This window comes from Hippopotamus amphibius, chromosome 9 (genome assembly GCF_030028045.1).
Source record: "Hippopotamus amphibius kiboko isolate mHipAmp2 chromosome 9, mHipAmp2.hap2, whole genome shotgun sequence".
NCBI lineage: Eukaryota > Metazoa > Chordata > Mammalia > Artiodactyla > Hippopotamidae > Hippopotamus > Hippopotamus amphibius.
Genome location: NC_080194.1, coordinates 44,203,662 through 44,227,598, shown reverse-complemented (window position 1 = coordinate 44,227,598; position 23,937 = coordinate 44,203,662). Strand labels below are relative to the sequence as shown.

At 45.7% G+C, this 23,937-nt stretch overlaps 1 protein-coding gene and 1 pseudogene across 3 annotated transcripts; both read left to right on the top strand.

The window, feature by feature from the left end:
- The first annotated feature begins 8,141 nt into the window (after window positions 1-8,141).
- On the top strand, window positions 8,142-9,746 carry LOC130860864 (RWD domain-containing protein 4-like; annotated as a pseudogene).
- Window positions 9,747-13,447: 3,701 nt separating this feature from the next.
- On the top strand, window positions 13,448-23,358 carry KCNE3 (potassium voltage-gated channel subfamily E regulatory subunit 3). 3 transcript variants are annotated; one of them, XM_057750367.1, is made up of 3 exons: window positions 13,448-13,613; window positions 14,873-15,012; window positions 22,199-23,358. In XM_057750367.1, the coding sequence occupies exon 3, from the start codon at window positions 22,239-22,241 to the stop codon at window positions 22,536-22,538; it is 300 nt and encodes a 99-aa protein (XP_057606350.1). In that variant the 5' UTR covers window positions 13,448-13,613; window positions 14,873-15,012; window positions 22,199-22,238; the 3' UTR covers window positions 22,539-23,358. The 3 variants fall into 3 exon arrangements, with proteins under 3 accessions (XP_057606350.1, XP_057606351.1, XP_057606349.1); XM_057750368.1 differs by having other exon boundaries at window positions 14,873-15,027; XM_057750366.1 differs by lacking the exon at window positions 14,873-15,012.
- Window positions 23,359-23,937: the final 579 nt, after the last annotated feature.

The following is a 23,937-nucleotide window of genomic DNA, read 5'->3' as shown; positions in this document are numbered from 1 at the left end:
ATAAAAAAACAAATCCAATAAATAAATTTATTTAAAAAGTAAATAAAATAAAAATATATATATACAGTAAAACCTTGGATTGAGAGTAACTTATTCTGCAAGTGTTCTGCAAGACGAGCAAACATTTCTAATAAATTTTAACTTGATAAACGAGCGATGTCTTGCAATACCAGTAGTATGTGACAATGAACATCACATGATCACAACTGAGCCGATGGAGCTGACCACTGACAAACTGATGGATCTGTATCGCAAGCAACAGCAAGAGGTTGTGGAGGAGATCTCGTCTGCAGAAGAGGAGGAGAAAATGGCGGAGGAATCCCTCACTTCAAATGAGATTAGGGAGATGTGTAAAATGTGGGAAACAGTGCAAAGTTTTGTAGAAAAGCACCACCTGAATAAGGCTGTAGCGGTGCGAGCGATGAATCTGTTTAACGACAATGCGGTGTCCCATTTCCGCAAAATCCTCGCAAGGAGGCAAAAGCAAGCGTCATTAGATAGGTTCCTTGTTAAAGTTGCATGAAAAGAAAAAGATTCCATTGAGCCAATAGATAGCAGTGATTCCGTTAGTGATAGTGAAAGTCATCCTACACAATAACCCTCCTCTCTCTTGTCTCCCTCACACCAGCCACAAAGGTTTTAAAAGGTAAATGCAGGTTAATTTATTTTTCTCTATATTTTGTATTTTCTTTATTATTTTGTATTATAGTACTGTATTGTAATCATTTTTATATGAATATTTTTGGGTTGTGGAACGAATCACCTGTTTCCATTATTCTTTTTTTTTTTAATTAATTTATTTTATTATCTGTGTTGGGTCTTTTTTGCTGTGCGCAGGCTTCCTTTAGTTGTGGTGAGTGGGGGCTACTCTTCATTGTGGTGCGCGGGCTCCTCATTGCCATGGCTTCTCTTGTTGTGGAGCACGGGCTCTAGGTGCGTGGGCTTGAGTAGTTGCAGCACATGGGCTCAGTAGTTGTGGCTCACGGGCTCTAAAGCGCAGGCTCAATAGTTGTGGTGCACGGGCTTAGTTGCTCTGCAGCATGTGGGATCTTCCTGGGGCAGGGATCAAACCCGTTCCCCTGCATTGGCAGGCAGATTCTTAACCACTGCGCCACCTAGGAAGTCCCTCCATTATTTCTTATGGGGAAATTTGCTTTGATATACAAGTGCTTTGGATTACAAGCATGTTTCCAGAACGAATTATGCTCCCAAACCAAGGTTTTACTGTATATATATAACCACAGTGTATCATTAACACATACCAAAAATACTTCTTCAATATCAACAAATATTCAATTAATATTCAGATTCCTCCCTTTTTCTCCCTCCATCCCTCTCTTCCTCCCTCCCTCCCTCCTTCATTCCCTCCCTCCTTCCTTTCTTCCTATAGTTGGTTTGTTCAAACCAGGATTCAAACAAGGTCTACACACTGAATTTGGTTCATATATCTCATAAATGTCTCTTTTCGCCTAGGGTTCCCCTTCCATCTTTCTTATCTTTTTTTCTCCTGTTATTTCCTGGAGGTTAAAAAGTAGATCTCGATGATTGGTATGATTCAGGTATGATTATTTTTTTTAGCAAAACTGCTTTGTAGGTAATGGTGTATCTTACATCAAGTAGCATGTAGTATCTGTTTTGGGGCTTTATTTTTTTCCTCTTTTTTTGTGATGACTGTGTCCTAGATCCATCATTTTATTAGGGGTTTGCAAGATGTGATACTCTGATTCTGTCATTCCTTCTTCACTTACCAGCTGGAATACATCTATAGAACTGGCAGGCTGAGCACAAAAGAACTCAACGTGACCTGTAGCATTTGTTATTAGCATTTGATTAGTTTTTTTTTTTACTTTTGTTCATTTTCAGTAAAATTTGTAGAATAAATACTATATAAAAGATTTGCTTTTACAGTTGTGTTGGAGTTTAAACTGAGTTTAAATTTGAACGTATTTAGATTATCAGCACTGAGTACCTCAATGATTTTTTTCCTTTAAAAGGAGTTCATACATCATTCAAGTTCAAAAGACACTGGTATAAGTCTGTAGTGTTACATTTTTTTCCACTTACCTAAACTGTGAGCTTTTCTAAGCCAGAGACTGTTGCTTTGTTTTGTTTGTCTTTGTATCCTAGCATGTGAAAGGAAACAGTGGTTCAATGACTATTACTATGAGGAATTCCCTGTAGCCTCCACTCTGATCCTTTTGTCGATAGACATCAGTATCCAGTGTGTGACGCCGTCATCCTGGCCCTGCTCACACACCTCCAGATGTGGAGCGTTCTTCATAATTCTGATTGTTAGAAAGTTATTACTCATCGCAAACTGAAACCTGCCCCCAACAGTGTCATAATTCTGCCCCCCTTCAACTCCTCCTCTGAGAGGCCTCCGCTGGCCACACCCTGCATCCCCCTCGGATGGCAGTGGCCCCTATGATGTAGTTACTTATTTCCATCTCTGACCCCGTCCAGACTGTGAGCTTCCCAGACAGGCACTGCAGCTTCATCACCCATACCCCTCTCAGGACCAGCCCAGGGCCTCACACAGAGGTGCCCAGAAATGACCTGTTGAGTCAGCAAATGAATGCTATCCTAGGAGTGGTCTCTTCTTCAAGTTAAACTTCCCTGATTCTTTTGTTCTTCGTGGCATGTGGCTTCCAGACTCTGCCCCACTGCCCTCATCTCAACAGGATCCATTTGGCTAACATGCCCTTAACCTGTTTTGCTTGAGGATAACCTGCCTGGTTTGGTCTAGCCAGTGCAAGGTGTGTCAGCCTGGGTCCTGGGGACACAGAGATGGATCAGACTTGGTCCCTGTCTTCAAGGAGCTCACAGCTTTGTGGAGGAGACACACCAGTAAAAAATGTTCACAGTAACCTGTTATATGTACCATGAGAGAAGTTTGCACAGGTACTGTGGGAACTCAGAAGTGACAAATCTTAAAAGGGAAGAGGGGCAGAAAAGGCTCAAGTGAATTCTAGGTTGTAAGTAAGAGAAAACCCAGCTCAAACTCAATGAAAAATATTATCTTAGATCTCATAACTAAAGTCTGGGGATAGACTTTAGGCACAGATTGATTCGGGAGGAGGTGGCATCTAAGGGTGAGTTAGCCAGCCCCAGGAGGAAGGGTGTTCCAGGCAGAGAGAACAGTATAGACAAAGGCATGGAGGTGAGAGAGAGCAGGTGGGTATTGGAGGAACAGGAGATTGTCCTCCTACCCCTTTCTAGGGTGAACAGCCTGGGCTCACAGCCTCCTCCCACATTCCTTAGCTCTCTTACTCTTCCCTACCATCCCCTGCCCAGAGCAAGGCTGAAGAGAAATGGGGAGGACCCCACCCCTCTGACTGTTGTCACTGCCTCTGCTTGACCCTGCTGCCTGCCCCTCCGTATGCTCAACACCCTTCTCCACCCACCACAGGCCTCCTTGCTCTTGAGCTTCCATCTGGGTTGGTACAGAAAGAGGCAGCAGAAGACCATAGGGTGGGAGGGGAAGGAGTGGAGGGAAAGGAAGAGATTCACTTCCCAGCTCTCCCTCTGTGAGGTCAGCAGGGGTTGGTTGCAGTCTCTACATGAAGTCACAGTCCCAGGCTGGCTGCCCTCCCTGGGTTCCAATGAACCCATCCCACCCTTGCCCTCCAAGCCCAGTGATGCTTTTCCTCCTCACTGTTGCTAGCCAGACTTGCTGCACCATTCCTCGTCAGTTTCGTAAACCCTCTTTCATGCTCTCTTCAAAATATCTAGTTTCAGAGTGCCATCTGTTTCCTGCCAGAACCCTGACTGATACATGGCCCTGATCTGCAGTCAGAGACCAGACTGGGCCATGTTGTGCTCTGTGAGTTGCTGGGTGCCTACAAGGAGTTCTTGTTATTCAGCTCAGCTCAGATCCATCATACTCACTCCTCTCCAGCCCAACCCACAGGGCCCAGGGCTGTTCTAAGCACTTTACAGGCATTCCTTAATCATCACAGTAAATAACAAACCTACAAGGTTGTCTTGCTGACTGTGTTCTGAGAAGAGGAAACTGGCTCAGATGAAGATTTACCCAAGTTCATACAGTTAGTTAGAGGCAGGTCCATGATTTGAACTCAAGTCTGGACTCCAAAGGCTGTACATTAAACAGCACTCTTTTTTTTTTTAATAAATTTATTTATTTATTTTATTGGCTGTGTTGGGTCTTTTTTGCTGTGCATGGGCTTTCTTTTAGTTGCGGTGAGTGGGGGCTACTCTTCGTTGTGGTGTGCAGGCTCCTCATTGCTGTAGCTTCTCTTGTTGTGGAGCACGGGCTCTAGGTGCGTGGACTTCAGTAGTTGCAGCACATGGGCTCAATAGTTGTGGCTCATGGGCTCTAAAGTGCAGGCTCAGTAGTTGTGGCACACGGGCTTAGTTGCTCCGTGGCATGTGGGATCTTCCTGGAGCAGGGATCGAACCCGTGTTCCCTGCATTGGCAGGCGGATTCTTAACCACTGTGCCACCTAGGAAGCCCCCTAAACAGCACTCTTATGACTCCCATTCTGCCCTCCTCACAGGAAAGTGAAAGGACCAAATGAGAGAGTGAGCATGAAGGTGCCTTTGAGACCCTGAAGAGCCAACACACCTGGTTGGCCTGAGAACTGCAGTGTGTCCTGTCGCTCCCCAGGAGGCCAGGCTGAGTCTTTGATAGGGCACTCAAGAAGGTCAGGGCTGGCAGGTGCCCCGGAGCCTAGACAGCCTCACCCGTTTCTGTGCTGAGGGAGAAACAGCCCCGGAGAGGACAAGTGGTTCCCCCAAGGTCCCACACGCTAAGTAGAAGCCAGAATTAGAATTTAAAATGTCTTCAGACAGCACATAAATATATCAGGGAGAAGGATGTAGCATTCCCCTTAAACAGGGGTTTAGAAGAGAGAGAAGGGGTGGGGATCAGGATGGGGGAAGCTGATGATTTCTGGACTACAGAATTTCAGCTTTGAGGGATGCAAGGGATCTCAGAGCCCATCTAGAAGGCTTCTCTGATAGCCACTCTGACAAGGAAATTCTGCTTGCTCACCTCCAGTGATGAGAAGCCCATTGCCATTAGAGGCAGCCTGTTGCACACTCCCAGTGAGTGGAAATCTGGATCCTGTGACTCTCCCATCCCCGAGTCCACTTGGTCCCAGGTCTTCTCTCTAGGACTCCACAGAACATGCCTGCTCCCTGTGCTCACAGCACACTTACTCCCCTCTTCTCATTTCTCATTTCTGCTCAGCTCTGAATCTCCTCTTTGCCCAAATCATATCTGTTTTCCAAAGCCTACTTTAGAGGATACTTGTTGTTTCAGCCTGTACAGCCATTCAGACTACTTCCAAATTTTCCTTAGGGAATCACCCCCCACCAATTTTATGTGTATGTATTTGTTTGTTTGTTTCAATTGAGGTATAATTGACATGTAACATCATATTAGTTTCAGGTATACAACTTAATGATTTGATATCTGTATACATTGTGGAATGATGACTACAATAAGTCTAGTAAACATCCATCCCCTGACATAGTTACAAAATTTTTTTCTTGTGATGAGAATTTTTAAGATTTATTCTTTTAGCAGCTTTCAAATATGTAACCCAGTATTATTAATTATAGTCATCATGCTGTACATTATACCCTTAAGGCTTAATTAATTAATGAATTTGTTTATGTATTTATTTGTGGCCATGCTATGCAGCTTGTGGGATCATAGTTCCCCAGCCAAGGATCAAACCCCAGCCCACAGCAGTGAAAGCTGAGAGTCTTAGCCACTGGACTGCCAGGAAATTCCCTGCTTATTTATTTTATAACTGGAAGTTTGTACATTTTGCCCCTTCACCCATTTCTCCCACCCAAGTGTATGTGGTTTGAATAGAGATGACAGCTTTACCAGCTTCTGTGATTGGGGCAGGGATAGGCACTAAGTCTGTTTCAGGACAATAAGAATCTGACCCAGGACTTCTGTCAGGAGGGTTGTGGGGGAAAGACTCTCTTTCTATTGGTTTTATTCACAGAATAGAGTGTATGCATGGAACTGCAGGCAGTCATCTTGTTACAACAACATGGGATCCTGCCTGAACATGGAGCATCAGTGAGAAAAGCAGAATCCAAAGATGCAAAGAGACAGCTTCCTGAAGATACCATCTGAGCTCCTGGATCCAGCCATGCCTGAAGCTAGAATGTCAGGATTTTACAATTTTATGAGCTGATAAATTCCCTTTTCTACTTAAGTCAATTTGAGCTGGGCTTTCTGTCTGTTGCAACTCCGATTCCTGATTGATACATCCACCTTCTCTGCAAACCCTAGTCCGCAGTGAACCCACATCCTTCTGCATTCTTATTGTTTAAACCATAAGATTCAAAAGTCCATATTTATACAACCATGAACATACATGCCCTTATTTCTTTTTTTTTTTTTCCCGTGTTGCATGGCTTGCGGGGTCTTCGTTCCCTGACCAGGGATTGAACCTGTGCCTTTGGCAGTGAAAGCACGGAGTCCTAACCACTGGATCTCCAGGGAACTCCCAACAGTTCTTTATGGAACACTTGCTATGTGCCAGATACCGGGTGAAGCACTTTAAATATAATATCTTACTGTAATTCATACAAACATAAGATGTAGTTGTTTGTATCCCTATTCTACATATAGTGACTCAGTGAGGGTAAGCTCTCACAGCTGATAATTGGCAGGGCTAGGATTCAAACCCAGCTCCACTGGACCCCAGAAGCTACGTTCTCGACCACTGTTCCACCTTGCTGCCCAGGACACAGTATGTGTGAGGGTGAGGTTGGGGAGAAGAGGTCACTGAGATCTCCAGTCTCCTGACACCACATCTTGCTCCACCTCTTCCAGTGCTCTTTTCACTGCTCTTTTCTGCCCACAGAGGCAGGAGAATGGTTAAGCTCAGAACCAGAAGACAAACGTTCTGTGGGCTAAACTGACAGGCCAAGAGAAGACAAGATCGCGGAAGCACAGACACAGGCTCCTGATGAGTCACGGAATAAAATAACTTGATGTGACCGTTAAACTTCCTCTGTGATTCATGCTGTATTTTCCTTGGTAACCCAGGCTTCTGAGACTGTTGACAACAGACGTCATCCATGCTCATTCTACCTCCCAACCCTTCTCCCCCACCTACTACACAGACATTGAGTTACATCCTGGGTATTCTATGGTGAAAAAGACACACCTGGTCTGTGTTCTTGTAGTGCTTACAGTCTAATGGGAAAGGCAGACCCCAAATCAGTACACAGATAAATAGAAGACTGGGTTGAGTCCTATGAAGAAAACAAACAGGGAAGTGGATGGATGATGGTTCCATTTACCAAGAAATAGAAGACTGAAGGGAGCCAGGGAAGAAAGTCACAAGTTCCAGCCCCAACATGTTATCCAAACAGAGAGGTCAAGTAGGTAGTTAGATATAGGAGTCTAGTGCTCAGAGGAGAAAGGTCTGGCCGAGAAGTTGAAAGAGCATCAGGCTCTCTCAGGTTCTGTCTCTTCTTGGAAGCTTTCCCTGATAACATAATTCCTAGTGATCTTTCCTTGCATTACCTTTATTCATTCATTTATTCAACAAATTCTCAGTAAGATCTACTCTGTGCAGACTTAGTGTTGGCTTAGTGCCCTTAAGGAGCTTATGTTCTAGGTGTGGAATCAACAAATAAAGTAGACAATTATAACACAGAATGGTAAATGCTGCATTCAAGGGAAGTGCAGGGGCTGTAGGAGAATGGCCTTCTGCATCAGCCAGGTCTGGCAGGAAGGAGATAGCCATCTCACATCAGTAATTTGAGGAGGCTCTATTCAAAGAGGTGGGCAGGGAGTAAGGAAACCACAAGGGGTTGTGAAGTACCCTGGATCTTGAAACATTTGGGTACCACTACCTTTCCAGGCCTGAAGGGGAGAGGAAAGGGGGTGGTTAGAGGAATCCAGAGAAGAAAAGAGGTCTGAGATAGGGCTGACAGACAGGGGATGTGAGCTTCAGTTGAGAGATGCAGCAAGAATGACAGTAGCAATATATATATATATATATATATATATATATATATATACACACACATATATATATGTTAAGAAGTAGATCAGATGATGTTAGGTGTTATTGGAAAGCAAGGCAGGGAAGGGCTTTAGGGAGGGCAGGTAAAGGGAGGGATTAGGATTTATAAACAGGATGGCCAGGGAAGGTCTCACCAAGAAGGTGGCATATAAGCAAAGACGTGAAGGATATGTATCTCCAGATGAGTCTTTCCCGGACCCCTTCAGTTGGCGCACTCCACTCCCCCACCCTCCCCGTCTCAAGGTCCAGGGCCTTGTCCGCAACTGCTCTGGATTAGAGAGTTCCCTGAAGGTCCTTCTCAGACTATGGTTTCCCCGGGACAGGAGTTGTATTTCATCCTTCCTTCTCTCATCTGATAACAACAGAAGCTGCCATTTATTAAGCATGTACATCATGCTCTTGGCATGTTACACACATCGGGTCATCTAAGCCTCATAGCAGGACTGTAAGGCAAAATGGGGAAAATGAGGCAGTTCACCCCACTTTCCATTGGCCCCTTGGGCAGCTGCCTTTGCTAACAGGGTTCCTGCCCCATCCTCACTCCGGAGAAGAGGAAGTGGAAGACAGACCTTAAGTTTCTGAAGGACTGAAAAAGGGAACAAAGATTACGCATGTACTTGATGTCTCCATTGGGCACAAGGACCAAAGGGTAGAAGTCAATAGGAGGCAGTGTTTGTCAAAATGTGAGAACATCCTAATAATTAGTGCCTCAGATGCCTTGGAGGCAATGAGCTCCTTGTCACTAGAGCTGTGCAAGAGAAGCGGATCAATCTGTTGTTAAAAATGAAATATAGGCCAGCCCCTAGCTGGCAGCTTCACACTGCCCAAGGGCCAGGGGCGCTTGCATGACTCTCCTCTGCCCTGTGAAGGGTGTGCCTCCCAGAGCTAAGGGCCTTGGAGCCACTGCCCTCATTTTCTCTTGTTGTCTTGAATGCAGTCCAAGGGAGGCGCCCTGCAACCAGGACACTGAGTGCCAAGAAGGACCAGGAGATGGAACTGGAGGCACCACGTTCTATTTATTTAGGGGATGAAAAGTTTCCAGGAATTAAGTCCAGTTTCATTTCAGTATAGGATAGGAGAAAATGGTGATGCCAAAGATTTCTTCATAGAGAGTTCCTGGACAGAAACATATCCTCAAACACCTCCAATCATATCTATGAACGCATCTTTTAACACCATATCATCAGCTGTAAAGCAGAGTATATCAGCCAAGTTACACTCTGCCATGATGCACATGTTGTCTGAACATGCCAAGGACAATGAAAAGCAGTTCATGGAGGATTACCATCCCCGTTAGTTCTACGACATCCTTAAGCAATATCATCTTGGTTGAAACACCTAATACAGCCACATCAAGTGAAAAAAGACAAAAGAGAACAACTTTCAAAAGCCCAGAGGGAACTATATGCAATCTCCTGGGATAAACCATAATGAAAAAGAATATAAAAAAGAATGTATACATGTGTATAACTAAGTCATTTTGTTGTAAAGCAGAAATTAGCACAATGTTGTAAATCAACTAGACTTCAATTTTTAAAAAATAGAGAATTAAAAAAAAGAAAAAGAAAAGCCCAGAAACATAAGTTGGCAGATAAAACAGATCACAAAGGAGAAATTCCTCGAGGATGGAACTGGATTGATGTGGTGAAGTTAAGCAAAACTGGCTTTAAAATGATGAACAGCCCTAAGAATCTGAGACATGGGAAGAGCATCCTTTAAAAAATAAACTGGGTTCAAAATCTTTATTACTCTTTTCTGGTATTGAAGTGGGTTTTTATAAAACAGATTTTTTTAGGTATATTTCTTGCACAAAAAATGTTTTAAGCTGAAAGTTCAAAAGGAGATCTGGTTGTATTAAATTATTTTCACAAACTTGCCTTAATAAAAGGTGAAAATGTTACTGATTGGTATACTTTATGAAGCCAGTTGAGCTTTGTAAATGGACAAATATGGGGAATAATAATCAATGTTAACTTACATGATCTTATTCCACTCCTTTTTTTTAAAGGAGTATGAAGCCCTTTTCAAACTCTCCTCCCAGTGGGGCAGAATACTGAGTGAACAATTAGTCCACAGCAAGATCCCCATTAATAGGCTTCTTATTTCAATAAAGTCTGCATCTCTTCTTTCTCTTAATTACCAAAGCATAAATTGCTTCCGAGAAATATAAATACTAGTATTTGAACTTTATACATATATTCTTTGTAGTTGCTTTTTACTTTCAAGGGTGAACTGCTTCTTTTTAATAAATGAATATCTGTTTATACTTTTCTCTTGATTTGGGTCACAATGTTCAATTATGAGAGCTTTCAATGGAATGCTGAACAGGAGAAGATAAAAACAAATCTGCCAAATACATTAGAGAGCATTTGAATAGAAGTGCTGGTTTCTATTTAAAACATTTCTCTTTGCTGCAAAGACGAAGATAGATGGGAGTAAAAAAATGCCTTAATATTTAATTTTTGTATTATTAGAGACAATGGTTTTAAGAAATTCCTATTTATCTGTTGTGTATTTTTAGTTGTTTTTAACTGAGGTCTTCTAAATGGTTTAACATAAAACCACATTTCAAGTCTTGCTTCTTCTCAAGTATCCAAATGTATTTCTTAGCATTATTATAATAATAGACTTAGAAGTCTTTCAAATGCTGAACTGTAGTACATGCTTATTATTTTCGAAAATCATTAAGAGAGAAAACTATTGGTTGTTTTACCAGGAAGTTATTGATATGTATGTGTGATTCACAGTGATTTTGTATGTGCTCCCCAGCTATAAAAACACATAGGACCACTGCGGTGGTATCTGGAAGGGTTGATTTTTGGTTCCTCAAGTCATAGCTATGCAGCTCGGGTCTGAGTTTTTAAAGACTAGCTAACTATTAAAGAAATTTCCTTAGCAAAAGAGCAGTTGAGTTGTGTCCATGGTTTTTACTGGGCTAACACTGGCTTCAGTTAAATCATTTGCATTATGAAGTAAGTATAATTATGGTGAAGAAGTTCAGCCTCATTTTCAAAGGCTGAATCACATTTTATTTCTTGAATTAATATGATATAAACATTAAAATTCAGGACCATTGGAATATGTTGATTTGTTTGATTGTTTTTTTAAGGAAATTGAAACTGCTGCATTTGCTAGTGGAAGAAAATGGTTTGTTTTGCTTTGAAGACTTTGAAATTGATAGATTACAAAGAATAATGTTAGCTAAATGCCAATGAACTATTTTTACTCTTTTTATAGGAAATGTACAAATTTCAGGGGAGGGTGATGGTTGCAGTGGTGCCTCTTATTACTCATTACTGTATACAGAACAGTTGAACATTCTCATCAATATTGCCATCATCTGGGACTTCCCTGGTGGTACAGGGGTTAAGAATCTACCTGCCAATGCAGGGGACATGGGTTCGAACCCTGGGCTGGGAAGATCTCACATGCTGCAGGACAGCTAAGCCCGTGAGCCACAACTACTGAGCCTAAGTGCTAGAGCCCATGAGCCACAACTACTGAGCACACATGCCACAACTACTAAAGTCCATGCACCTAGAGCCCATGCTCCTAAATAAGAAAAGCCACCATAACAAGAAGCCTGCACACCACAACAAAGAGTAACTCACCACAACTAAAGAAAGCGTAAGTGCAGCAATGAAGACCCAACGCAGCCAATAAATAAATTTATTTTAAAAATATTGCCATCATCTGTTTAACACTCCCAGTATATTTTCTAAGTTTGTTTACTTAAAATTGTATGAAATGATGTAATTAATAAGCAATAAAATCTCTATTACACACACACACAAAGAATTATAGGGAATTCTTGGGTAAGGGAGTTGACTAGATAACTCTGAGTCCTTCCAACTTAGGTTCTATCAATAAATGATTCTAGAAATCTAACATGGTATGATTCTAAGACTGTGATTCCAAAATTTTAAGAGACAATCCCTATCTTCAAAGAACTCACAATCTGGTAGATGAGGTGGACAAATAGTTACTTTTGATAACTGTAATAAATAGTCCTATAGATTAGATGTTAGGCCCTGGCAGGATGTGGGAAGGAATGCTTACTGAGCCAGGGCTGCTTCCTCAAGACTGGTCTCAAGAACCATTTGCATCACAATCTTTCCGGAAGCTTTAAAAAAAAAAAAGCTAGTTTCTGGGCTCTAGTCCAGATCTCCTGAATCAGAACCTTTGGGGTGGAACCCAAAAGTCCACTTCACTTAAAATAAAGGCTGAGGTGATTCTTAGGTAGCCTGAAATTTGCGACTGCCTGCTCAGGGTCAGGATAACTTCCCTGAGAGATGATATTCAGACAGAGAAAAAGAAGTAGTTGGGTCAAAATATGAAACTACAGAAGGCACACAGAAGTAATGTGTTTTGATGAAGATTAGCAATTTTGTACAACATTCCCTCCGTGTGAGAGGTCTTTTTTAAATGATAGCACTTCTTAGATATAATCTGAGATTCTGTGATTGAGGGTATACACCTCAGATGTCCTAGAAAAGATCTTTGTTTGCAAGGGAGCCAGAGCTAGCCTCAGTTTGTTATTAACTATCCCAAGGCCGTAGGCTGGCAACGCGGGCCCTGGTAATGACTCGCCACAGAGACGTTGTGAGGCTGTTCCCTGCCACCATCCAAACCCTTGCTCATAGCCTCCTGGCCCTCATTTCCCAGCTGTCCGTGGCTGCTTCTCTTCTCTGGAAACTGCAGTGTCCCCAGTAAGGAAGCAATAGCTTGAGTGAGGGCCTGGTGGCCAGAAAGTGAAGGGTGTTCAGGGACAGGGAGCAGTGAGATGTGGCTGGACACCAGTTGTCTGGGCATGTGAGGGACTGTTGAGACTTGGAGGAGACATTGGCCGAGGTTAAAGGGAGAGAGTGGCCTAGCGGATTCTGCGTCTGAGCTCTGCCAGTGACTTCCTTGGTGAGCCTGGGCAAGTCGCTTTCCTCAAACTGTGCCCCTTCCCCAAACTGCACCCTGTCTGGAAAGGAAGGTTTGTTAGAATCAGATGATTTCTCCGGTGACCATCCGGCTTTAACATTTTGGATCCTAAGATCTCATCTGACCCTAACCATCACCCTGTGAAGAATGCATGCGGGAACTGTACCTATTTTACAGCGAGGGAGCCACGGCCCCAGCGAGGAGCAGTGACTGGCTCACCACCACACAACCACGTAGGAGCAAAGTCTGATTCCACCAGCACCCGACGCTCTTCTGAGATCCTCCTCAGCCTGGGTAAGCTGAAGCGAAGCAAAGAACATTCGGTCTCAGGTCCAGGAAGCAGGCGCTGCAGGGGGCGGAAGGGTCGGAGCCCACAGTGGGGTGAGGCCAAGCAGCTGGGCGGAGGCGCCCGAAGCCAGCTCGGGGAGGAGAAGTGGGTGGGTTAGGGGCCGGGCGGGGCCGGGGGAGGGGACGCCCTGGGGAAGGGAAAAGTCAGCGGGTCGCTGGTCCGATCGCAAAGCGGAGGGGGCGCAGGCGGTGCTGGGCGCGGGCTGCGAGCTGGCGGAGCGCTTTGGGGCGCCGTGCGGGGCACCCGCGAGCCCAGGGCGAGGTGTCCAACCAACAGACGGCGCCCCTGGGAGCCTTGCCGACAGGCAGGTAAGGCGCACCCGCCGGGTCGGGAAAGCTGAGCGCGCGCCGGGGGTAGAAACGAGGGATCTTATCCGCCTCCCTGGAGGCCACCGACCCGACGTGGGGGGCGGCTCAGATACAGACTGATCCTCCCGAGGACAGAGCCACAGGGATCCAGGGGCGCACGTGTGAGTGCGAGGCTGGGCTCCTAGCACGCTTTGCCCGGAAACCGTGGGGGCTTGGGTCGGCACTCACAGGCCCCGGGACGACGGCACCAAAGCTCCTTCCACATCCACAGATATGCAAGCGCACAATACACCAAGCAACCTGCGGCTCCGCGGCGAGCGCACATGCGGAAATGGCCCTCCGGGACCCAGCGTGTCTTCTTACTTGGCAAGAGCCGCTTGCTCTGCGTGCGAGTTGACTTGCCCATTCACTACTTCATGGTGCCCCCAGCCCCATGCGCCCCAGTCCTGGGAAAAGCCTAGGGGCTCCCATAGCCGTCTTTTAGTACTAGTAACATAGATCTAGGCTGAGGGTCCGGAGACTTGGGTTCTAGTTTACAGGCTGAGTAAACCTGTGCCAGTCGCCCACCTGCTCTCTGCTTTGTGCGTTCTTTTCTTGTCACCACCTGTAAAATGAGCCCCCTGGACCTGTTGCTCCATGAGGCGTGTGGGGGAAGGGTGACTGGGCCCCGGAGTCTCTTGTGTAGAAAGTACAGGAGTTCAGACCCTTATGGGAGGGCCCTTGGAGAGTATCTTCTCCTATCCCCGCTCCCCACTCCTCAGCAGTTTGCATATGGGGAACTGAGGCCCGGGGGGAGATGGCTTGCCCAGGGTCATACCAGGGACTGGACAGAAGTAGAATCCAATTCTTCTCACTCCAAGCCCACGGCTGACTCCACTTCAGCTACAAAAGTGCATTGTAAATGTATTAGCTGCTTATTATCTCCTGGCATCCAGCCAGTTGTCTGCTGTAAATGGAGGAGAGCCATGCTGGAGGCAAGGAAACTGCTTTCAGATTTTCTTGACTCCTTGAGATAACAACCTTCTTCATCCCTCACTCACTCCACACTTTGCAGAGCACATTTCTATCTATCAAATGAATGGGCAGATGCTCAAAATACGTACTAAGAGGGAGGCAAGACAAGAAACCCCATCTTACTGATGGGGTGAATGAGGCCCAGAGTGGAGAAATGACTTAACCAAGACACATGGCTAGACACGTGTACAAAATAGGGGCAGGTCTCTTGACTCCAACTCTGGTGTGTTCTCTATCACCAACAGGACTACAGAATGGTACCCCTAAATGGAGAAGGATTACAGGGCTGATCAGAGAGGATGAGAAACAAGGAAGGCTTCTGAAGGAGATAAGTGTGTCTGAGAATCAAGAAGAGTATTGACGAACCTCCTGCCTTCTTCTGAGGGTAGGAGAACCTAAGGTGGGGAGGGGCAACTTAGGGATGGCTGTTCTTGGTAACACTGGGGGATGGGGGAGGAGATAGGGAAACAGAAAAGGCAACAACGTGACCAGCCTGCCTAATAATTCTCTCTTATGTTTATATAATACTTTGCAATTTCTAAAACACCTTTCCCCCTTGGTCTCCCCAAGTTGCTGTGTGAGGCAAGGACAAGGGTAATTATCCCCATCTCATAGATGAGATTCAGAGGAAATAAATGCAGTGCTCAAGGTCACACAGCCAAGCATACAGCCAAGATTGGAACCATGAAAGGCACGCCTGAAAGGCAAGATCAGGGGCTGGGAGACTGGGAGTTGGACTGTGTGTGTGCAGTGGGTGGGTGGGTGTGGCCGCACCTTGGGTAGGTACACAGGGAAGAGGGTTACAAAGCCGCTGCTGGTGTTTTGGGGCCAAGAATGTTTGCCCTTTGGATTGAATGGGGTTCAGGTGCAGGGATCATCTGGGCTTCCAAAGGCGGCTTAGAATTCCTCCTCCCCGACTCACTTCCCCACCTGACCAAGATGGTGTCTTTGAGCTTCCCCTTCTCCAGGTGAAATGGAATCTGTTTTGGCCTGCCCTTGAAGTTGCTTTTTAAGTGCTTAAGCTGTTTTCATGAATGCGTATGTGCATGTTCGGGGCGGGGGGGGGGGGGGGGGGGGGGGGGGGGGCGGGTAGATAGTCTAATAAGAAGAGGCATTTATCTATCTTTTCTTGAGTGCCTGCTGTAAAGAAATGTATGAGGCACAGGTCCCTGCCCTCACACCTCCCAGCACACAGTTTAGCATATATTTATATCTGTTTATATTTATATAGAAATACACACCCAATTTCAGTACAACATAGTGCTCTAATAGGGTTTTATGCAAAGCACTTTAGAAACAGACAAGAAGAGACTTAACTGGCTAGGGAGTGGGGAAGGGGGTGTCTCAGGAGAGGATCTACAGAGGTGACATTGGAGCTGGGTCTTGAAGGATGCGTAGGAGTTCTCTGGGCAGATAAAAAGAGGAAGGGGATTTCTGCCTAAGAAAACAGCATGAGCAAAGGCAAGAGGTGTGCAAGTGCAAGGAATGTCTGGAGAATGGCCTGTAGCTCAGTATCATGGGGCAGAGGCAGTGAGTGGGGAGAACTGTGGTGAGATGGGGCTCGAGGCAAGGTCACATCCAAAGGAGCCTGAATGATAATCACAGGAGGTTAGACTGTCCTATAGGCAACAGAGAACTTATAGTGGAAAGATATGTGGATGAGATGCCTGTTTCTGGTCCCAGTTCCTAGGCTGTGAGACTTTGAGCAAGTGATTTCCTCTAGCGGTGGGGTGGTTTTTCTTACTGGTTGAATGAGGGGGTTACAACAATGACATGATTAATAAGATCCCTTTCAGCTCAGATTCTATTTCTGTGTCTCCTTCTAACTATATGTTAGGTTCCTCTCCCACCAGCGCATGGTGGTGATAAGACCACCAGAGGGGCCAGAGGCAAAATTGTGCAGTCCCAGGAGTTGTCTTTGGATCCCCTACCTGCTTTATGTGGCCTTTTCCCCCCTGCCTCTCTACCACGTTTCCAAGCACTTCAGACACTCATTCTGAAAGAGTAGCTGAAACAGAGCAATAGGGAAACCAAAAGAACTAATGGTGGCGTTTTACTTTTCCCCAGAGAAATCTGAAAGAAAACCTCACTAAGATACCCAGTTCATCCTTCAGGTCCCAGCTTTACACCTCTACCCCCAAGTTAGAGGCCAGGTGAGCTCAAGTCAAGAACAGGTTGGGCAAATCGGTTAATGTGCAGGAAAGAGTAACATTGGAGTGTGGAGGAAGAGTGTGGCTTGTATGGGGGAGCAGGAGTAGGTCTGCAGCAGAAAGGGCCATGTGAGACAAGACTATAAAGGAAGGTTAACTCCTCCAAAAGTTACTCACTTCTCCCCTTACTGGATCCTCAGTTAAGGTTGGTGAGGAGGGACTTCCCTGGTGGTCTAGTGGTTAAGACTCCACGCTTCCAGTGCAGGGGGCACAGGTTCAGTCCCTGGCTGGGGAACTAAGATCTCACATGCCAGGCAGTGTGGCCAAAAAAAAAAAAAAAAGATTGGCAAGAATCTGTGGTGCAGGAAAAAGCAGTAATGATGGACTTAGAGGAGATGATGCCCCAGGACATGGGGAGCCTGTGTTTGGTGTGATATGCAGCTCAGATGCCAGAAGACATTGCCATTCATAGTGGAAAGAGCACCTGAACAGCACCCTAAAGACCTGGGTTCTCATCCGAGCTCTGCCATTTACTAGCCATGTCATTTTGGACTAGCCACTTCCCCTCTCTGACCTTCAGTTTTCTCAACTACAAAATGGAGGGGTTGGCCTAGAATCTAGGTTCTAAATGAACTTTAAAATCTCTTTTCAGTCACTGTTCTTCTTCCTTCCTGATTATCTCCTGTTTCAAGTCAAGGACTCTCCAGGGCAGGAGCTCTGCCTCCCCCACCCAGAGAGCTTCATAATCAGTGACTGTCTTGAAGAGGGAAGCCAAGGAGCTCAGCAAGCGGAACAAAATTCCCCATGTTGCCAACTGCCAATCCTGACTTGGCGGGACGCAGAGGCAGGTCATAGAGAACCAAGCTGTCCCTTTATAAGCTCTCTGCCTCTCCTGACCCAACAGGATTCCCTTGCACACAGACCCTCCCTCCCACCTCAACCCAGCTTCTAAAGATACGCAACTATGGCCCCTTTGTTCGTTCCATCGGGACCACAAATATCCATCCGGGTCTATCCAGAGAGGCGCTGGAAGGAGGGTCTGAGGAATGAATGGTTTTGTGAACCTTTACTCCCCTTTTACCGAACTCCACCTCAGAGCCCACCCTGCCCCCATGCTTTCCCCCAACCCCACTTTCTAACACGGAGGCTGTCTCCCCTAGGCTAGATCACCCTGGCAGGTGAGCTATAAGGAGGAAAAATTAACAAGCCAACAAATTTGGCCTTCAGCTCATCTAGGCTGTAATGTTAAGTGTAACTCAGTCCTGGGACTCTGAATCACCTTAACCTGTGAGGAAAAACTCTGCAGACCTCTCTGAGGCACTCTAGAGAGCCCCCAGAATCCTCTTCCACCAGCCCGTCCAATCTCTGAAATCTCACATCTGGTTTTATGGTATCTTCATGGGATGTTAGAGCTGATCAGGACCTTACAAGATTACATAGTAAAACCCCTTCATTTTACAGATGCAGACAGAAGCTGGGGCCCAGAAAAGGGAAGTCACATGCCCAAAGTCACACAAGTAGCAGCTGAACCAGGACAAGCTCTTTGGTCTTCATTTCTTTCACTGTAAAATGAGGAAGGTTAGAATAGATGGACTCTGAAGGCCCTGCCAGCCTCTGCTCTGGACAGTTAAAACCACCACCACCTCTGTGGAGTGTCTAGTGCCAGGCACTGCATAATTTTCTCCTTTTATGTTCACAACAAAGCTATGCTACAGATAGTGTTGATGCCAGGCCTATGTTTATTCGCAGTCTATCCAAATAGGTTGACTTGTAACATCATTTGTTCCTATGTAAAATGGCAACCCAGTCGCTGGCTGCCAGTCTGCCACTCAAATCATTTCCTTGGGTCTCAGGCCCTTTCACCCTTTTAGAAGCTCCTGCTAAGATGCCAGTACCCTGGGAAAGGGGGCTGTTTTAGACTCACTGTTAGCTGGTCCCCGAGCAGCAGCTCATGTGTTGAACTGAGGTTTCTCATGAAGCCACCTAGTTGAGACATTGTGAACCTGGAGTTGGGGGACAGCAATCAGATGTCCCTTGGCCATGGCACAGTTCCTATAACTGCAACCCTAGGCTGGCCTGATCCAGCTGCAGCAGAAAGTGGGGGGGGGGGGGGGGGGGGCGGGGGGGCGGAGCGGGAGGGGATCGGGACCCATAGCACAGCTATTGCACAACCATTGGGGCTTGGCCTTGGGCCATCCACCCTGGTTCTGAAGTTTTTTCTGTGTGTCTAGTTCCTTTTCTGTCCCCTCCCCACTGAGCTCCCAAAGTTAATATTGAGACCGCAGATGTGTCCAGGGACTCCCTGAAGAGACCAAGGGGCTGAGGAGCCTTAGGGCAACCACAGGGAGATTCCTGGAGCTGACTAGGAGCCAGTGAATTTGCCTGTTTTTGGAGAGTCTTCCAGATGGAGGTGGCCCTCCATCTGCCCTGTCAGTTCAAATCCCCTTGCAAGGATATCTAAGAAAACTGGTGACAATGACCACCCTGGGAAAGAAACCTGGGCCATTGGGAACAGAGAGATTACATTTTCATTGTACGTACTGCTTCAGATTTTTTTATTGTGGATTTGTATTTACTTCTAAAAAATGAAAAATAGATTTTCATCTTAATGAAAGCTTTTTTATTAAAATGTATTCAAAAAATACTCTTCACCACAATAAAAGTATATGCTCAGGCAAGCCTGGAGTGGGGATAGAGCAGAGATAATAATCTTTTTTTTTTCTTTTTAATTAAGAAAATTTTAATGTGGTAAAAAAGCAACATAAAATTTACCATCTTAATCATTTTTAATGGTACATCTCAGTAGTGTTAACTATCTTTACATTGTTACACAACAGATCTCTAGATCTTTTTCATCTTGCAGAACTGATACTCTGTTCCCATTGAACAGTAACTCCTGGTGATAATCTTTTTTGATAGATGAGGAAACTGAAGTGCAAACAGGGCAAGAAACTTATTTCCCTCAAAGTGACCTCTTCCAGCATTTATGCCATCTGTCTGTTGCCTGCATATAAAACTGTCTGAGGCCCCTTCCTCCCGCAACCATTGCATTAGCCATTCCCTCCCCCAAATGCCTCTCACATCCTCCATCTGTCCCCACCCTCACCTTGTCATCCCCTCCACCCCATCTGCCTCAGCTCAGGACTCAGCATCTTGAACCCAGAGTAGTTCACTTGTCACTGAGCTCCCTACCTCCATTCTTGCCACCTTCACTCCACACTCTACACAGCAGCCAGTGTCCTTTCCAAGCACAGATCTGATCATTTTACCCCCTTTTAAAATATCATTCCATGGTTCTTCTCCACCTGCAGGATAAAGTTCCAACTCTGCAACCTGACACTCAACGCCCTCCATGATCTGGTTTGGGCCAGTGTCTCCATCCCACATCCTATCTTATCCTTCCCTGCATCTTACACGCTTTATGCTACTTTCCGTTCTTCAGAATGTGCTTTCTTGTTGGTGTGCCTTTGTCCATCTGTTTCCTTCCCTTGCCTTCTCTACTTCCAAAAAATCCTTCAAGGGCCAACTCAAACTCTTTCATCACTGTGAACACTGTCTGAGCACTGGTCAGAATTCCTCCCTTCTTTCTTTAAGCCCCAGTAAGCTCCAAGATTGTCTCCCACATTCAGAGCTGGTGATGTGCCCCTGAGTGTAGCCACTGGCCTCCTGGAGCTCCCCGGATGAGGTTGCCCAAGAGTGGGCCTCCATAAATGATGGCTGGCCAGATGATTCACTGAGCCATTAATTTCATTGTGCTTCTCCTGCTTTCAGTTAGCCCATATGAGGAAAGAGGAAGGCACAAATTTCTTGCCTGACAAGTGGGATAGTAGATGAGAACCTATGCCTCTTGGATCTTAACTCTTCCCCTCCTCCATCCAGACAAGGTTGCCCAAGTACTAGATGGAAGGGGACCCCAAAGGCCTCACATAAAATGTGGGCCAGTCCTGGGTGATTGCTATGTAATTTAGATTCTTCCCCCCAAATTCTGCATTCATAGTGTTTTTCATGAATATTTATCATGATCATAACTAACTCATCTTTTCCGGGGAAGAGATGTGTTGGTTAATAGTCAAGTGTGTTAACTTTGGTTTGTTGACAGCTCTACCTAGATAAAGGAGGGCTTTGGAATCAGTCAGTGAACACTGAGTGCTTGGCCTATGGAGAAATCCAAAGTGGCTATCTTTACTGGAGGCCACTGAGGGAAGGAGAACTAGAGTAGTCCCCTAGACTTGGGGGATAGACACAGCCTTGCTGACCAGGAGCATGTGGTCTGTTGATAACCATTATCAATAGCAAGAGGACAGCCACACATTGCCTCATATGTAAGTGCTGGGGCAAAGGGAAGGCTGCGATGATAAAGCTTGTGGAGGATGGTGGGAGCACACAAAGGCTTCCTGAAGGAAGTGAGTGTGGAGCCTTGTTTAAAAGGAATGACATATGTTTTTCCAAAGACTAGGATACAAGGCTGTCTTTGGCTATTTTTCTATATTGTAGACTAAGGATCTCCGAGAGGAAGGAAAAGGAACATCTGTAAGCACCTATTATGTGCCATGTACACAGTGACGTTGTTTTGGAAGGCAGGATAGTTGAGGTGCTAGTGTCTTTTTCCTCTGAGGTGGGTAAAACCCCAAACCAAACTGAGTGCTCCTTTCACTCTGCTGCCTTCAGGCCCAGTGCCTGTAGTGGTTATCAGCTTCTTCCTGCTTCCCGAGTCACCTCCTTTCCAACAGAACTTCCCCTCAATAGCTAGGAATACCTAGAGTAGGACCTAGGATGCTTTAGAGGTCAAATGACCCAGCCTCTGGCCTCTGGGTAGGGGGAAATCTAGGCCATTCCCAAATATCTTCTACATGGTGTCTGTGATGCATAAAAAACTGTGCTGGGGGAGAGTTCTGAGGAATGTCTTCTAACTGTGCCACACAGTCCTGCCCAGAGCTGGCATGGAGGCCAGAGGAGCTCTGAGCTGGCCATCGAAGAGCAGGGCTCCATCTTGCTCTACCTCCAATATTCTCTATGATCCTGGACAAGCCAACTATTCTCTCTGCGCCTCAGTTTCTGTGTGTGTAAAATGGAAGAAATTACATTAAATAATCCCTAAGGTCCTTCTAGCCTAAAGCTCAGTGACTTATAGAATCCAAAGAAAGGATAGATCAGCATGCTTACAATGGTCAAGGAAGACTTCCTTCTACAAGTATTTATTGAGCACCTACTGATTGCTGTCATAAGTGCTCATATATAGCATTGAATAAGGCAGACATAGTCCCTGCCTTCTTTGGGCTTCCATTCTAGAGAAGAAGCTAGACAAGTAAACAAGCAGAATAAACTGTGATGTTGGGATTTTAGCTGGGGTCTGAAGGAGTGGGAAGATCATTCAAGCTGCAAGTAACAGAAGCCATCCTCTCTCTTTTCTGTCACTACCAGAGCATCCTCTGATTCTTCCCCCACCTCAATCCCTGTTGCTATGGAGACCACCAATGGGACTGAGACCTGGTATGAGAGCCTGCACGCTGTACTGAAGGCTCTAAATGCCACTCTTCACAACAACTTGCTCTGCCGGCCAGGGTCAGACAACCTGACTGAAGAGCGGCGGGCCAGCCTACCTGGCCGTGATGACAACTCCTACATGTACATTCTCTTTGTCATGTTCCTATTTGCTGCCACTGTGGGCAGTCTCATCCTGGGATACACCCGGTCCCGCAAAGTGGACAAGCGCAGTGACCCCTATCATGTATACATCAAGAACCGTGTGTCTATGCTCTGATGCTAAGAGGCCGGGGATGGCATAAGATCAAGATACCCCAGGATGATCTTGTGCGGCCTCTAGAACTCAGCTATGGGTCACGTCAGGCCTCAGAGTCCTTACTGTAAGATCAACAAGAAACAGCGCTAAGGGAGGTCATTACTGGGGTAGGAGGAGAGGATCTGGCAGACCTGGGCCTTGTGGATAAGGATTTTTTCCAGCGAAGATAGACTTTATAGACAGTGGGAGCCCTATGAACAAATATATAGAAGTGGCAGGAATTCCCCGGCGGTCCAGTGGTTAGGACCCCGCGCTCTCACTGCCAAGGGCCTGGGTTCGATCCCTGGTCGGGGAACTAAAATCCCACAAGCTGCACAGTGCAACCAAATAAAAAAGTGTGTGTGTGTGTGTGTGTGTCTGTGTGTGTGTATGGCAACATATGATGACAAGTGAGTGGTCTAGTGGCTGGAGTGTTGGGGGCTAGGGGCGAGAGGAAGGAGAAGAGGAAGCTGTAGCAGAGGGAAATGAGACAGGAAAATGCCCCGAGGACACATTTTTGGATGTATCTTCAAAGACCATGAGAAGCAGCAATGATTATCCCATATCACAGATAGGAAATCTACGTTACGTTACTTATTTATATATTTGTTCACATTTTATGTCTTCCAGCCCATTTAACATTTGTGATTTTACCCCCGTGAGGGAAGCAGAGCAAGTGCCATTCTGCCCATTTGGGCCAGAGCAGTGCCATGACTGGAACCCAGGTTCTCTGGTCTCCTTGCCTAGTGCTTTGCCAAACTCTGTGCTACCTAGGAGTGGATCTAGGCCTGAAACTTATATAATTCAGGGGGGAGTGGGGGCATCCTTAAGAAAAAGATTTTTAAAATATCTTATTTGTGCCCTTCCCAGCCCCATCTCCAGTCCTGGGGACTTCACTGCCTCTAAGGCAGCCTCTAACATTTTCGTTGAATTCTGTGAGAAATTTTCTGATACCAAGTTGAAATCTGTTTCTAGATTATTATCACACCTAGAAGATTATCATATGAAAAGAAGCAGGTATCTGATTCAGTGGAAAGAGAACCAGCCCTGATTCTACCACCAGTGTGGTGTGTAAACTGGCTAGACACTTCTCTCTCTGACTCTTGTCCTTCCTCAGTGCTGTGAAACAGTTAGAAAATTGAAATAGTTGAAAATCTTTAAGGACTCTGCCAAATCTGACATTTGAGGCTTCACACACAGTGATTTTGAACCACATAAAACTGCTGTGCTTGTAGGTCAAAAACAGCTGAACATCAGTGGTTTCACATGGTTCATTTGGATACATGAAATGTGGCAAGCTACAAATCCCAGGCTGGAACCTCCCACTGTTCTGTTTGATTTATATTTTTAAGGGATCTCCATGGGATCTCCAGAAAGCCCT

Bases quoted from the DNA above. Each gene is read 5' to 3' on its own strand.
- KCNE3 (XM_057750366.1), top strand. From the start codon at position 22,239: ATGGAGACCACCAATGGGACTGAGACCTGGTATGAGAGCCTGCACGCT.